Source organism: Hyaena hyaena, unplaced genomic scaffold, assembly GCF_003009895.1.
Source record: "Hyaena hyaena isolate Hyena2069 unplaced genomic scaffold, ASM300989v1 scaffold_281, whole genome shotgun sequence".
NCBI lineage: Eukaryota > Metazoa > Chordata > Mammalia > Carnivora > Hyaenidae > Hyaena > Hyaena hyaena.
This window is the reverse complement of record NW_024080914.1, coordinates 247,536-261,068: the sequence shown is the minus strand read 5'-3', so window position 1 is coordinate 261,068 and position 13,533 is coordinate 247,536. Positions and strand designations below refer to the sequence as shown.

The following is a 13,533-nucleotide window of genomic DNA, read 5'->3' as shown; positions in this document are numbered from 1 at the left end:
CTTTGGTTTTTGCAGACAAAATTTACGAGCCCTCAGAAAGCCAGAAGTACTGATGACCACGCAGTGCACCCGAAAGCAGTGTTCACTTCGGTCCCCTACAAAGACTATGTCCTATAGACTTTGCTTCTCCCTCTACATTTGTCTTACGGCTCAGTGGCAAGGTGGCTGTAGAGACACACATCAGGAGGGGACGGGAACATGGAAACGGGAAACGGGAAGCCCAGGCACGTGGGTGCAGGGAGGGGTGGGGAACACCACTTCCATTTTCCTTTGTCTTTTCCTTTAAAAAAAAAAAAAAGGCAGGGGTGTGATTGGTCGGAAGGGTAGAGAACAAACCCCAGAACAGTGTGTAAGCTCCAGAGGTGGGCGGTGGGATCCGTCCCCCAAGAGGCGAGAGGGGAAGGGTCAGGGCAGTGCCTGCAGCATCAAGTTCCTCAGGAGTTTCTGCCGGCCCAGCTCGTAGTCCTCCTCATCCACGTTCACCAGCAGCTTGATGGCTTCGTGGCCCACAGCCTGCTTGAGGGAGTCTGTGATAAAGACACCTTTGAGCGCCTCGAGGAGCGAGCCGTTGATGTAGTCGCGCCAGAATGCGTCGAGGTAGGTGAGCTCGGAGAACTTGATGTCACAGATGATGGAACCCAGGTCCCGGGACTTGAGGATGGTGTTGGCCTGGTTAAAGCGCTCAAACTGCCGCTCCAGCGGGTCCTGCTTGTTAGAGAAGACGTTGCCTTGCAGAGCGGTCTCGTGCTGGCAGTATTCGGCCCGAACCCGCAGCCTGATGTCTGTGGGGGAGAGCAGACACACACAAGTGGTTGCGGAGAGGGCGCTGACAGCCCCGCCCGACGGCCTGAAGGACCAGCCTGACAGCTGTCCTCCCTCTGCCCCAGGACCAGGTCTCCTGCGCACCCCTGAAATCCCTGCCTCAACGCAAGTTCCCCTGAAATGGCCCAGGCCCAGGCCCGGGGCATCGCCATCCCTCACAAGCAGCACCCTGCTTCCAGGCAATAATTTCCTAACAGGCACACACGTTCACTTAATTGTTTTTACTTTTTTTAAATATATTTTTTACTTTTTTTTTTTAATGTTTTATTTATTTCTAGGAGAGAGAGAGAGACAGCGTGAGCAGGGAAGGGTCAGAGAGAGAGGGAGTCATAGACTGAAACAGGCTCCAGGCTCTGAGCTGGCAGTCAGCACAGAGCCCGACGCGGGGCTCGAACCCACGAACCGCGAGATCATGACCTAAGCGAAAGTCGGACGCTTAACCGACTAAGCCACCCAGGCACCCCATTAAATATATTTTTAAATGTTTTCTTTGTTTGAGAGAGAGAGAGAGACAAAGCGTGAGCAGGGGAGGGGCAGAGAGAGAGGGAGACAAAGAACCCACAGCAGGCTCCAGGCTCTGAGCTGTCAGCACAGCTGGGGCTCCAACTCATGAACCTTGAGATTGTGACCTGAGCCGAAGGCGGACGCTGAACCGACTGAGCCACCCAGGCGCCCCAGGCACACAAGTTCGTTTTCGTGTTCGATCAAAAGTTGGTCCACCCTAAGGTAAGGAGGTTGTACCAGCATCCCTCTGATCTCGTATTAACTAGAAAGCCGTGAAATGGACTCTGTCACAAAGACCGAGGAATTCTCTCTCCAGAGATGAAGCAATTCAATCCCACTAAATCGTTCACCCGTTCGACATGAGCCTGGCACTAGATAGCCTAAACTGCCTGGGGTCTCAGCAGTTCTCCGTGCTCCCCCCTCCGGTCCACTCTGCATCTAGAACCCTTCAACTTCCTCACCACATGTCTGCTTTTCCTTGGGATCTGGCGTTACTGACTTCCGGCGTTTTCGCTGGCTCCCAAGCGTGGCTCTCCCTCGAGCTGGCCGCTTGCTACACATCTGAGGGCCCGCACTGGGGCAGCACACCACAGGGTAGTGGGGAGGCACTGAGCAGGGGAAAAGGGGAAAACAAAGCGGGGTCAAAGTAGAAATGCACACCCTTCTCTCGGAATGAGGAAGGAATCACTTACGACTTAGCACTAAAACCCGTATCAGTAACAAGACCCAAGAGGAGGACACAATGTGGGGACGATCACAGGACACAGGTGAGGCATTAACACCGCACCCAATTTTTGTAGGGCTAGCTGCTGGCGAGAGAGACCCAGTGCCCCTTCATGCGGGCTGGCAAAGCTGGGAACATGATCAATTTGGTGGCTTTTTTTTTTTTTTAAAGTGAGCTCTATTCCCAAAATGGGGCTTGACCTCAACACCGAGGTCGAGAGTCGGATGCTCTGTGAAAATTTGGAGGAGTTCACATGTTCTTACCTGTTTTAGGGGACTGGGGAGGCCTCGGTTCTGGATCACTGAGGGCTCGGGGGGTCACATAGCGAATCGACGTCTCCTCCAGATACTTGTCTACAAGATCGGGGCACACTAGGAGGGGAGGGAGTCCTTCAGGAAGAGAGGCACCCCCTTGTGGTCCAACCCTCCAAGGAGCCTCCTAACTCCTCCCAGGGAGCCCCCAGGGTTGTTGCCTCTACCCAGCACCACCAGCCCCCCCCACACTTCCCTGAGCCCGCCTGCCCTCCAGGCACCCTCACCAGCCCGTCTCCTCTTGAGGGTGACGTAGGGCAGCAGGTCATGGCGGGTGATGATCCGCAGCAGCTGCAGCACCTGGCGGAAGTTACTCTCGTCGCAGCGGCCCTGGCGCTCCAACGCCAGTAAGAAGTCGCGTCCGTTTCGGATGAGGCCGCGCTCGTGGTCATCAATGACATCAACAAAGAGGAAAGAGAGGACGCGCACATCCCTGTGCGTCAGGTGGGCGCCCACGATGTCGAACATGCGGTGCAGGCTGTAGAGCCCGTGCTCCTGCTCGCCGCGCTCCTCGGGCCACACGTGGCCGGCCCGCCGCTTCAGCCCCGCCATGCCCGGGGCTCAGGTGCGCGGCGCCGTCCGGAGGCCCCGCTCGGCGGCCGCGAGCCCCGCTCCGCTGCAGGGATGAGCAAAGGGCCTGTGAGCCACCCAGTGACATGGACGGGTCTTACTCGCTCCCCTCTGCCCAGTGCCTCACACAGTGCCTGGCGCGGGGCAACGCTGAGTCAGGTTTTATTAAATTTTAAAACGTGTTCATTGAAAAATACAGCCTTGCGCCCTTCACATCCAACAGCTGCTACCCTGCTGGAAAACGGGGTCGCGTTCCCCGAGGGTGTTACACGCAATTTCAGGTCTGCATGTTCAGCAGGAATTGCTATTAGATGTTACCCCGATTCTTCCCCTGCACCCCCAAATACTACTTTTGGTCCCCTGTGCTCTCCCTTCTACCCCCCAACCATCTCACCTCTTAAATGAAGGCAAGCCTGACAAAAGTAGAGAATTCATTTTTTTTAAATGTTTGTTTATTTTTGAGAAAGAGCACAAGCAAGGGGGAGAGCAAGAGAGAGGGAGACACAGAATCTGAAGCAGCTCCAGGCTCTGAGCTGTCAGCACAGAGCCCGACGCGGGGCTCAAACTCATGAACTGTGAGATCATGACCTGAGCCGAAGTCAGATGCTTAACCCACTGAGCACCCCCCCAGGCGCCCCAAGAATTCACTCTTAACTAATATGGAAGCTGCAGGAGAACTTACAGACAGTAGGGTAACTGAAAATCTTTAGGTAGTTTTAATTCTGCCTGTATCATGAACAAGCTGTGTAGCTGTGTGACTTTAGGCAAGTCACTAAACTTCAAAGTCACTGTCCCCCATCTACAAAAATGAAACTACTCCTCGGACTTGTTAAGAATCCAATTAGAAATTACATGTGAAACTGCTGTGTCAATAACCATGAAAGAGATTTTAAAGACATAAGCATCCTTGACCTCTGCAGCCCAGATCCATCCCCCGCGAATCTTATCCTCATACTTCCTGCAATCCAACCAAGTTCAAAGGCATAACTGTGCAGGAGGGTAGCCAACAATATTCACCAAAACTCACGGATTTAAACCAACAAACATTACTAAGCACCTACGTTGAGCCTTCTTGTGACCCTCTCTTGCCAGTGTCCTCACCAATGATGCTCGCACAGCATTTGGATGTACACCCCCTTCTACGCCTTCCTCGTGGCTATCATTTGCCCACCCCCTTGCAACGACCGACAGTAGCCCAACATTCACCCCATAATGTTTTTTCTTTCACATTTATTTTGAGAGAGAGAGCATGAGGAGAGGGGCAGAGAGAGAGGGAGACAGAGAATCCCAAGCAGGCTCCACGCTCAGCACAGAGCCTGACGCAGGGCTTGAGCTCACAGTCGTGAGATCGTGACCTGAGCCAAAATCAAGAGTCAGACGCTCAACCGACTGAGCCCCCCAGGTGCCCCTATAATTCGGTGTTTGATTCACTAAGTTTCACCATCAAGCGGGGTAACGTCAATGACCAGCCAGTAACCAAGCCTGAAGTCCCCAGGTTTCAACATCCACGCTAATCACACACGCACTGCCCAAATACTGTTCCACCAAACCACAGCCCCAATCACCCGACTCATTATAGGTTCCTGTTGAAGCTACACCTAAATACATCTTAAATCCCCTGCCCCGGTTCAGGTCCTGATGATCTCTCACTTGGACTACGGCAACAGCCTTTCAAGGGCTCCCCCGCCCACCAATCTTCACCCACCTAATCCATTCCTCACATCCAGCTGCACTGGCTACCTAAAATGCACAACTGAGGGTCACATGGGGCGCTCAGTGGGTTAAGTGTCTGACTTTGGCTCAGGTCATGATCTTGTAGTCTGTGAGTCTGAGCCCTGCATCAGGCTCTGTGCTGACAGCTCGGAGCCTGTGTCTCCCTCTCTCTCAGCCCCTCCCCTGTTCACACTCTAACATCAACAAACATTAAAAAAAAATTTTTTTTAGTAAAATGTACAACTGACCACATCACTTTTCTGCTTAAGACTTAGCTCCAGCCCCCTCCTTACCTAGGACACTCCAAACTCCCCTCACGCAACACACCAAACCTTCTGAGATGAGGCCCTGCCTACCTTTCCAACCTCATACATAGCCCACTTTTTTTTCTCTACCATTCTCGATTCGTTTATAGCTCACACACAGCGTGCAGTCCATTCCTCTGTCCCTGTCTCTACTGGCTTTGCCTGAATGCCCCTCTCACTTTTCTATCCCCTGCCCCATCACTGCTCATTTTCACATGGCCAACTCCTACTCGTCCTTTAGGGGTCAGCTCAGATAATCTTCAAGTTCGTCTCCACACCTCCATGCTGGGATACGTAGTCCCCTTCCGTGCTCCTGGAACCTCATGCGTATTTCTTTTAAACCCCTTATCAAACTGTAAAATCACTCATGTATTTATTATCCCAGCCCATCTTAAGCAACTCGTGGAGATGGACTAAGTCATATTCACCTTTATATCCTCAGTGCCTAGCAACGCATAGAGGCTGGCATAGTGCTCACAACCTACTGAACTGAACTGAGTCTCCAAGAGAACATCAAAAGCATCATCAATTAAGAAACAAGCCCACATAGGGGCGCTTGGGCGGCTCAGTCAGTTAAGCGTCCGATTCGGCTTAAGCTCAGGTCATGATGTCACAGTTCGTGAGATCGAGCCCCAGATCTCAAGCCTGCTTGGGATATTCTCTCTCTCTCTCTCTCATGCGCGCACACATGCTCTTGCTCTCAATCCTTTCCTCTCCTCTCTCTGTGCCTGTCCCCACTTGGGCTCTTTCCCACTCTCTCTCTCTCAAAATAAACAGTATTTTATAAACAAACAAAACAAAAAATAAACAAATATTTTTAAAAATCCACTGAAGTCCAAGAAAAGGCCTCGTTAAAGACACACATACACACAAGCCAGGTCCCACACGTACCTCTAGCTAGCTGCAGCCCCCCCCCCTACGCTGTGTGGACTGCCCACACCACAGCACCCCGCCCAGCAATAATAAGATGGGTGGTCCTATTTCCTAGAGCAAGACACTAAGTCAAAAGAGAACAGGGACACTGAGTGGCTCAGTTGGTTAAGCGTCCAACTCTGGACTTCAGCTGAGGTCATGATCTCACAGTTCGATCAAGGCCCGCATCAGGCTCTGCGCTGACAGGACAGAACCTGCTTGGGATTCTCTCCCTCCCTCTGCCTCTCCCCCGCTCAAAGCATGGGTGTACACGTGCTCTCTCTCTCAAAATAAATAAACTTCGAGAGAGAGAATAAAATAAGCTGTTTCAGACGAGCCAAGTTGATGGACTCTGAGAACACTGAAGAGCAAGGAGCACCTGACCCTCCCTCCCTCCATAGCCTAAAATGGAAGCAGAGACTCATACCTGAAGGGGAGCTCCCCCCTGTAAGCACTCAGCTCCCCAACATAGGTTTGAAATATGGATAAGAAACACAACACAGCTCATATCTACTTATGAGAGGCTAGATGCCGCTCCTCCCCCCTCTCCCCCGAGACCTGGGAAACAGCTGGGAAATAGCTACCCAACTACAGGCTGGTTCTCTCTGTACCTTCCTCTCATCTGTTGTACTTACTGGGTACAAACTGGGGGTGGGGAGTGGGGGGGGAGGGGATGGTGAAGAAAAGTAACTCCTTGCTCATAACAGGCAACATGAGAAAACTGAGCCTCCCTAGACTTCGCTGCGGTCCTTACCCCACCTGTTCCTCTCGGCCAGCTGCTGATTATGACGAGCTCAGAAAAAGCAGATGGGCAGGTGTCACATTCAACCAATCCGTGGAGCAGGTTGCTGGAGAGCTCCCTAATTCAAAGTCCCCAGAAAAGAAGAACTACTGTCCCTACATGCCTTGCCCCTGGAAAATGGGGCAGAATACAGGAAAGCACTATGGTCCTAAATATTATGTATCAGTGGATGCAATTCTGTAACAGACCTCAGTCCTCTGAGGGTGAACTCCCTAGAGAGAAGGGGGGGAAAATCCACCTTTAAGTCCTGGATCCCAGGCTGGCTCATTCAAAGGGCCAGGACCGATCAGAGCTTCTAGGTCACTGGTTCTCAACCACGGAGGATGCTCCCCCCACCCCCAGGAGCATCTGGCAATGCCTGGAGACATTTCAGACTGTTATGACTGGAGGGGATAAAGGACTGTGCTACTGGCATGCAGTGAGTAGAGGCCACAGATGCTTCTAAACATCCTATGATGCACAGAAGAGCCCCCACAAGAAAGAATTATCCACCCCGGAATGTCAATAATGCTTGGGATGAGCAACCCTATTCTACATGGACCGTGATAGGAAGGGTCAAAAGAAGAGACCCAGCAAGGCACCTCCCAGCCTAGATCTAGAGAAGGAAGCCATTTGGTCCCTCCGACCCAAACCCATCAAACAATTATTTCAGAAGAAAAGAAAAGCCAGTCAGACGCAGACTATTTAACTCGCGAGTCCAAGGAGCACTAAGGAGTTCCACCCACTCCAACCGTGGCTTCTCTATCACCTGCGGTTGCCGTTCAGTTGAGCAGCAGGCAGTGAGGCTACCCTCTCTTCTGCCCCATCTCAGGGGGTCGAATGTGACCCAGTTCAATCTGGGTCTCTATGATGAGAAGAGACATGCCATCCTCTGCAGACCAACAAAAAGGATCCTGCACTTCGTCCCCATGGCCATCTGTAAAGTCCTGAACCCAGACGAGCGGCAGACCTTTCCTTACTTGACTGCTGATCAGTCGTCCTGCTTATTCAAGGAGGCAAAATGTGGAAGAGGTGCAAGTTTCCCAGGGCCGTGTCCTTGGGAGAACTGTCAGGAGGCTGATGTGCAAGCTAATACACAGCACCCCCCGCCTTCACCAACTTAATTATCATTTAGGATGGCGAGTCCACTCAGCAATTCAGATGGGGTTCCAAGAATCCGTCTAACTTCAGCACTAAAAGAACATGCCCAATTTCCTCTTCAACCAAAACATGCACAGCTTTCTGTCACAGCTACACCTGGGAACACAGCGTCAGTGACACAGGGATCCTAGATGAGAGATGTCACAGCAGTAAGGAGAATATACCTCCTCTAAACAGATTTTTAAAAATTTCTGAGTCCTGGTATCTGAAACACAGTGATACAAGAGACAAACAAAACACTCCGGGCAACAAGAGTCCTGATCTGGCTTTGAGTCCATTTGAGAACCTAACATGAGTCCCCCCCCAAGTTTTCCAAGAAGAGCTCTTTATTCCGAGGAACCGCTGTATTTCCTGGCGTTATAGTTTTTTGCTACTTTGGTTTCTTGAGGGAGCTCTGAGCCAGCCCAGGGCCAACAGAGAGCGTACATATACCTACAGAGCTATCCGGTTTCTACTCCCCAGCAAAGTCTAGTCTCGTCCCAACCAGGAATGACATCTGTGTTTGTTGAGGCACTCAACTCTCTCGGAAGCCCTTAGAGGGACGTCACGTGGAGGGAACAAAAAAGAATGATCTCTTGAAATGAAGACGAAAGTCTAGTATCACCCCAACAAGGATGACATCTGTATTTTCACAGAACTAGAGGTATCTGACTCTCTCAGGAGGCCTTAGGGAGGAAAGTCATGTGGAAGAACTAAAAAAGAGTGAGGTCTCGAAACTTGGAATGAAAACAACATGGAAAAGCTTAAATAGTGCAGCGAGAGCTTTCCTGCTGGTGGGACAGGGGAAAACGTAGCCAAATATCTGGAAGTCAGAATTACACAGTATGTTTTCAAAAGGAAGATTCCAGGAAACCTAAACAACCAGGAGAGAAAGGCGAGGTCCCTCAGTAGCCCTCCAAGGGTAACATTCATAGACACTGCACTAAAGAACTAGTTCCATATGTTAAACAATGCTTCTCTCGGAGCTCGCCATGAAGACTAGAGAATAGCAGACCAAAGCTGAGAGCTTGCCCCAAAAGACCTAATTTCTTTTTTTTCTATTATTTTTTAACGTTTATTTACTTTTGAGAGGGAGAGAGAGAGACAGAGACAGAGCACGAGCAAGGGAGGAGCAGAGAGAGAGAGGGAGATACAGAATGTGAAGCAGGTTCCAGGCTCTGAGCTAGCTGTCCGCAGAGCTCGATGCAGGGCTCGAACTCAAAAACCGAACTCAAAAACCGTGAGATCATGACCTGAGCCCAAGCTGGACGCTTAACCGACCTGAGCCACCCAGGTGCCGCTGAAACACCTAATTCTGCTCTTCTTTCCCTCCTACCAAATTTCCAGTTACCCAGAGACACGGTGACTGCAACAGGTCTTCTCTCAGCTGGGTAGGTGAAAACTCATTTTCCCTGGCATCTAACCGATTACTGGGCTCAATCCCAATGCATTTCTCGTGCCATTCCCATCCCCTCCCATTGTTCAAAAACAATAAAAAGCTCCCAACTTACCTTTGCAAGAAACTTAATTTCCCAGGTCTCTTCCTAGCACAAGGTTTGAAGCCAGCAGCAAAACAAAAACAAATAAGGAGGGGGGAAAGAGTCAATTTTCCAGCGTGATTTTGAAACATCAAAGGCCCAAAGAGTTAGTCAGTCTCAGTTACAAAAATACACAGACACACCTAATGCCATTTCGATTAAAATGATCTAATGCGAGCAAAATGGGAGAACTCCCTCCCAACCAAGTCCCTAAGGCTCCCTAACTCTCTACCAACCATTCACAGAACAATACCGACTCCAAGAACTTCCAGCCTCAGTGGCCCATGGCAAGAAAGGTCCCAAATTAATTCAACAACTTGTGGGAAAGCCAACCATCCTCTGATACCTTCTCACCTGACTCCTCAATTCCTTAGGAGACCCATCTATCTAGTTACATTTCATTACATTCTAACATTGCCTTTCAACTTTAGGGAGAACTGGGGGCAGGGAAGTGGTTACAGCCAAAGAAGTCACTTTCTATCACTTGGCTTATCAGACCAGAAGTAGCCTTTCCCTTAGCACACAGTGAAAACAAAATAACCACTGAGACCGCATTCACTGATACATCTACCTTTCACCAGGGAACGTTTTCTATGCGTGAACGCTGACCCCCTCCCGCTTAGCACTTAAAAAGAAGAAGGAAAAAAAGTCTGGAAACTAAAGCAATCGTTTAATTATCCAGGCTGCCTTAGATGCCATCCTGTTTTCTGTTCCCTTTCTCAGACTTCCAGAGCCTCCACCCTGGCATGTAGGGCTCCACACCAGCATGGCTGTTTCCCCATTCTTACACTGCTAATTGCTATACACTAGAAAAGTCCTTTACTCCTTCCCCACTTCGGTGGCGGTGACACCGGCTTCCCCATTCTCCCTTCTTTCCCTAACCAGGAAAGCCAAGGGAGCAGCCAAGTCAGGGAGCCTCTGAAAAGCAAATCCAGTTGAACCCTCATCCATTCTCCAAATTCCCCAATTCTCCAAGCCGTTCCCTTCTGCCCTTCCCACCCTATTAAGAGCTGAAGGCCTGGCAATTAGAATTGGTTGCAACTGATGCTGCTTAACTCTGCCCTCTCTTGCTTTCCACGGGGAAAGGGGAACCCCCCACCTCTATCACCCGTGCAGCTCCACTGTCCTATCTCCCAGCCCACTCCCCTGCCTCCCAAACTTTCCTCCTAGTCTCTCACTTTCCCCATTACCTCGTCACACCGCCACGCTCTCCATTCCCCCAAATCTCCGTGCTCTTCTTTTCCACCCAAATTCTCCCCTAGGCCCTTCCCCCTCCCACCTCCAAATTAACACTTTCAAAACCTCCCCCCCCAAGCGTCTGAAGTCCCCTCCTCACCCTCTCCCACCTCCTCACAACACCGCTCTCCAGAGTCCAGTCCCTCCCACCACATGCCACCCAGCCTCCTCCCCTCCGCACCCCCGGCCGCTCCCTCCCGCGCCCACCGCCCTCAATCCGGCGGGATCGCAGCCCCACTCCCACCTCGGCCGCGCCAGCACCCCCGGCCGGGCCCGGCCCGGCCCTTGTTTACGCCCCTCCCCGCGCCCAATCCCCCGCCTCGCCCCTGCTCTCTCCCACAGTTGCCACCACCCCCGCACGCCCCCTCGGCCGTTCCCCTCCCCCACCTCGCAGCGTCCCGTCACCTCCCTCTCTCGAGGTTCTCGGGCTGGACGTCGCCTCCGCCTCCCCCTCCACTTTCCTTCCCCAAGCCCTCCGCGGCCCCGCCCGGCCCCGCCCCGTCCCGCTCGCCTCCCCCTCCCCACCCCGCCGCCCCGCCGCCTCACTCTCGGCTCAGGCTCGGCGCCGCCATGTTGGATCCATCCGCGCCGCCCTCCCGTTCCGTCGCACGCCGCCGCATCCGGGCTCCAGCCGCCGCCGCCGCCGCCGCGGGCGTGGGGGAGGGGGCGGGCGGCCGCGTCCAGAGCAGCGCCTCCCGGAACCTGGCCGGTTAGCGGCGGCTTCGAGACCATAGTGAGGCATGAGCCGGGGTGGCCATGCTAGGTGTGGGCAGCCTGGCAGCGGCATGAACCGGGGCGTGGATAGCTTCACTTTGGGACGAGAGACTAGAGACTGGCGGCCATCTTGCTTTGGGGCAAGCGGGCAACGCGAGTTCTCGACGGCGGCTTCAGGGCCTTGATGAGCAGGGAGTGCGGGCTGCGTTCTCGAGTGTGAGAACCTTGGTGGCGCCAGAGCGGGCCGGTGGCGACCTCAAGACCCATCGAAAGGCTGGGGCTAGCAGCCATGACTCATAAGGGCGGAATAGAGCAAGGGTCGGACTGCCCCGCGAACTTCGGGGAAGGTTCACGATCGGGGTTTGACCTTTGCCCTGAACTTCCGGTAAATCCGGACTTTCCGTAAAGCTTAGTCCCGAGCGGAGTGCGCGGCTCAGATGCCCCCCTCGGATTTCATTCTTTGAGCCTGTGCCTTTTAAGCGCCCGCTTCCTGAAGGAAGTGTCGCCAGAGCCGAACTTTGGACTGGTGGGAATTGGGGCTGGGGGAGCCGGGTGCGTTCTGGAGCCGCCGGCAGCCTGTTGGTTAAAGGAGAGGTAATAAATGAGGCCTGTGAGAATGGGAGGGACCGATTGCGCAAGGCTTTGTAAATTAGTTGATTTTATCCGAAGGGCAGTGAAGAGGCTTCGAAGAGCCTTGGCCGAGAAGCTAACAATTGTGCTTGCATTTTTAAAAGATCGCTGGTTGCGATGGGGAGAATGGGTAGGAGAGAACGAAGTCACAGGCAAGGAGAACAGTCGGGAAGTTTTTATCCGGGCGAGCGACGGCAGTGATCTGCCCTGGAGAAGGGCGACTGCAGGTGGAGAGAACTAGATCGGAAATCGGGAGGAGGCCGAGGTGATTTCCCAGTGCTCTGACTTGGACCACTGGGGGAAAGCGATGCCATTTTCTGTTTTGTTTCTGGGGAGAGAATGAGTTTTAGGTGCCTGTGAGATGCCTGTTAGTTGAATATTGGGTAACGTGGGTTGGAAGCCCAAAAGCTTGAGGCGTGCGAGCGAGTGTGTGAATGGAGATAGTTGTTGAAATGGAAGTGAACAAGGCGGCCTAGAGAGGACTATCTGCATCTGAAAAACGAGATGAGGGAAGAAGACAGGAAAGGGGGGCACTGAGAAGGGGCAGACAAGGGAAGAAAGGAATCCAAGAGAGAAGTATCAGGAAACCTGGTCTAAGTGTTGAATGTAACAGATTAGGTAAATGTGGGCTAAAATGTTTCCAGCAGAAGGAAGTCCTTTGGTAATTTTGAAGCAACTTGTTTCAGAGATACGGTGGGATAGAAACCAAAGTAAGTTAAATTGAGTGACTGGAAAGGGACAGTATATAAAAACCGTTTTCTCATGGTGTTGACTGTAAAAAGGGGGGGGAGGGGTAGGGGGTTGACAGTCGGGTGTAGCCTGAGGCTAAATTACAAAGAAAGAAGGAGTTTTAGATGCCTGTGGGACAGCCAGAAGTACCAATGGCAATTGAATACACAGATCTAATAGTAGGAGAAGTAAATTAAATGGTAATTATTCCATGGGGGGGAAAGCAAGGGCAGAAGTATACATACAGCACATTTACACAGGCATTAAAAAATTAAACATGACGAGTGTGGGCCTGAGAAGGATGAAATTTATACTTTTTATTTTTAAGAAAAATTTTTAATGTTTTGGGGCGCCTGGGTGGCTTAGTCGGTTAAGCGTCCGACTTTCGCTTAGGTCATGATCTCGCGGTTCGTGGGTTCGAGCCCCGCGTCGGGCTCTGTGCTGACTGCCAGCTCAGAGCCTGGAGCCTGTTTCAGTCTGTGACTCCCTCTCTCTCTGACCCTCCCCTGTTCACGCTGTCTCTCTCTATCCTAGAAATAAAAAAAATAAAAATAAATAAAATAAAAAAATAAAAATTTTTAATGTTTTATTTATTTTTGAGAGAGAGATAGAGACAGCATGAGCAGGGGAGGGTCAGAGAGAGAGAGGGAGACACAGACTGAAACAGGCTCCAGGCTCTGAGCTGGCAGTCAGCACAGAGCCTGACATGGGGCTCGAACCCACGAACCGTGAGATCATGACCTGAGCCAAAGTCGGACGTTTAACCGACTTAGCCACCCAGGTGCCCCTATGCTTTTCATTTTAGATCCATCTTTACTGTTTGAATTTGCTTTACTGTGTACCTATATTTTCTAGAAAACTACTTTTTAGAAACTCCAGTGATGTATAGGTCAGAGATTCGGAA

The 13,533-nt window shown here is 51.8% G+C and overlaps 1 protein-coding gene across 2 annotated transcripts; it reads right to left on the bottom strand.

Moving 5' to 3' along the window:
* Window positions 1-275: 275 nt before the first annotated feature.
* On the bottom strand, window positions 276-11,175 carry DEDD (death effector domain containing). 2 transcript variants are annotated; one of them, XM_039246475.1, is made up of 6 exons: window positions 11,103-11,175; window positions 9,294-9,326; window positions 2,589-2,977; window positions 2,314-2,421; window positions 1,788-1,934; window positions 276-782 (listed from the first exon to the last, which is right to left on the bottom strand). In XM_039246475.1, the coding sequence occupies exons 3-6, from the start codon at window positions 2,911-2,913 to the stop codon at window positions 406-408; spliced, it is 957 nt and encodes a 318-aa protein (XP_039102406.1). In that variant the 5' UTR covers window positions 2,914-2,977; window positions 9,294-9,326; window positions 11,103-11,175; the 3' UTR covers window positions 276-405. The 2 variants fall into 2 exon arrangements, with proteins under 2 accessions (XP_039102406.1, XP_039102408.1); XM_039246477.1 differs by lacking the exon at window positions 11,103-11,175 and adding an exon at window positions 10,944-11,001.
* Window positions 11,176-13,533: the final 2,358 nt, after the last annotated feature.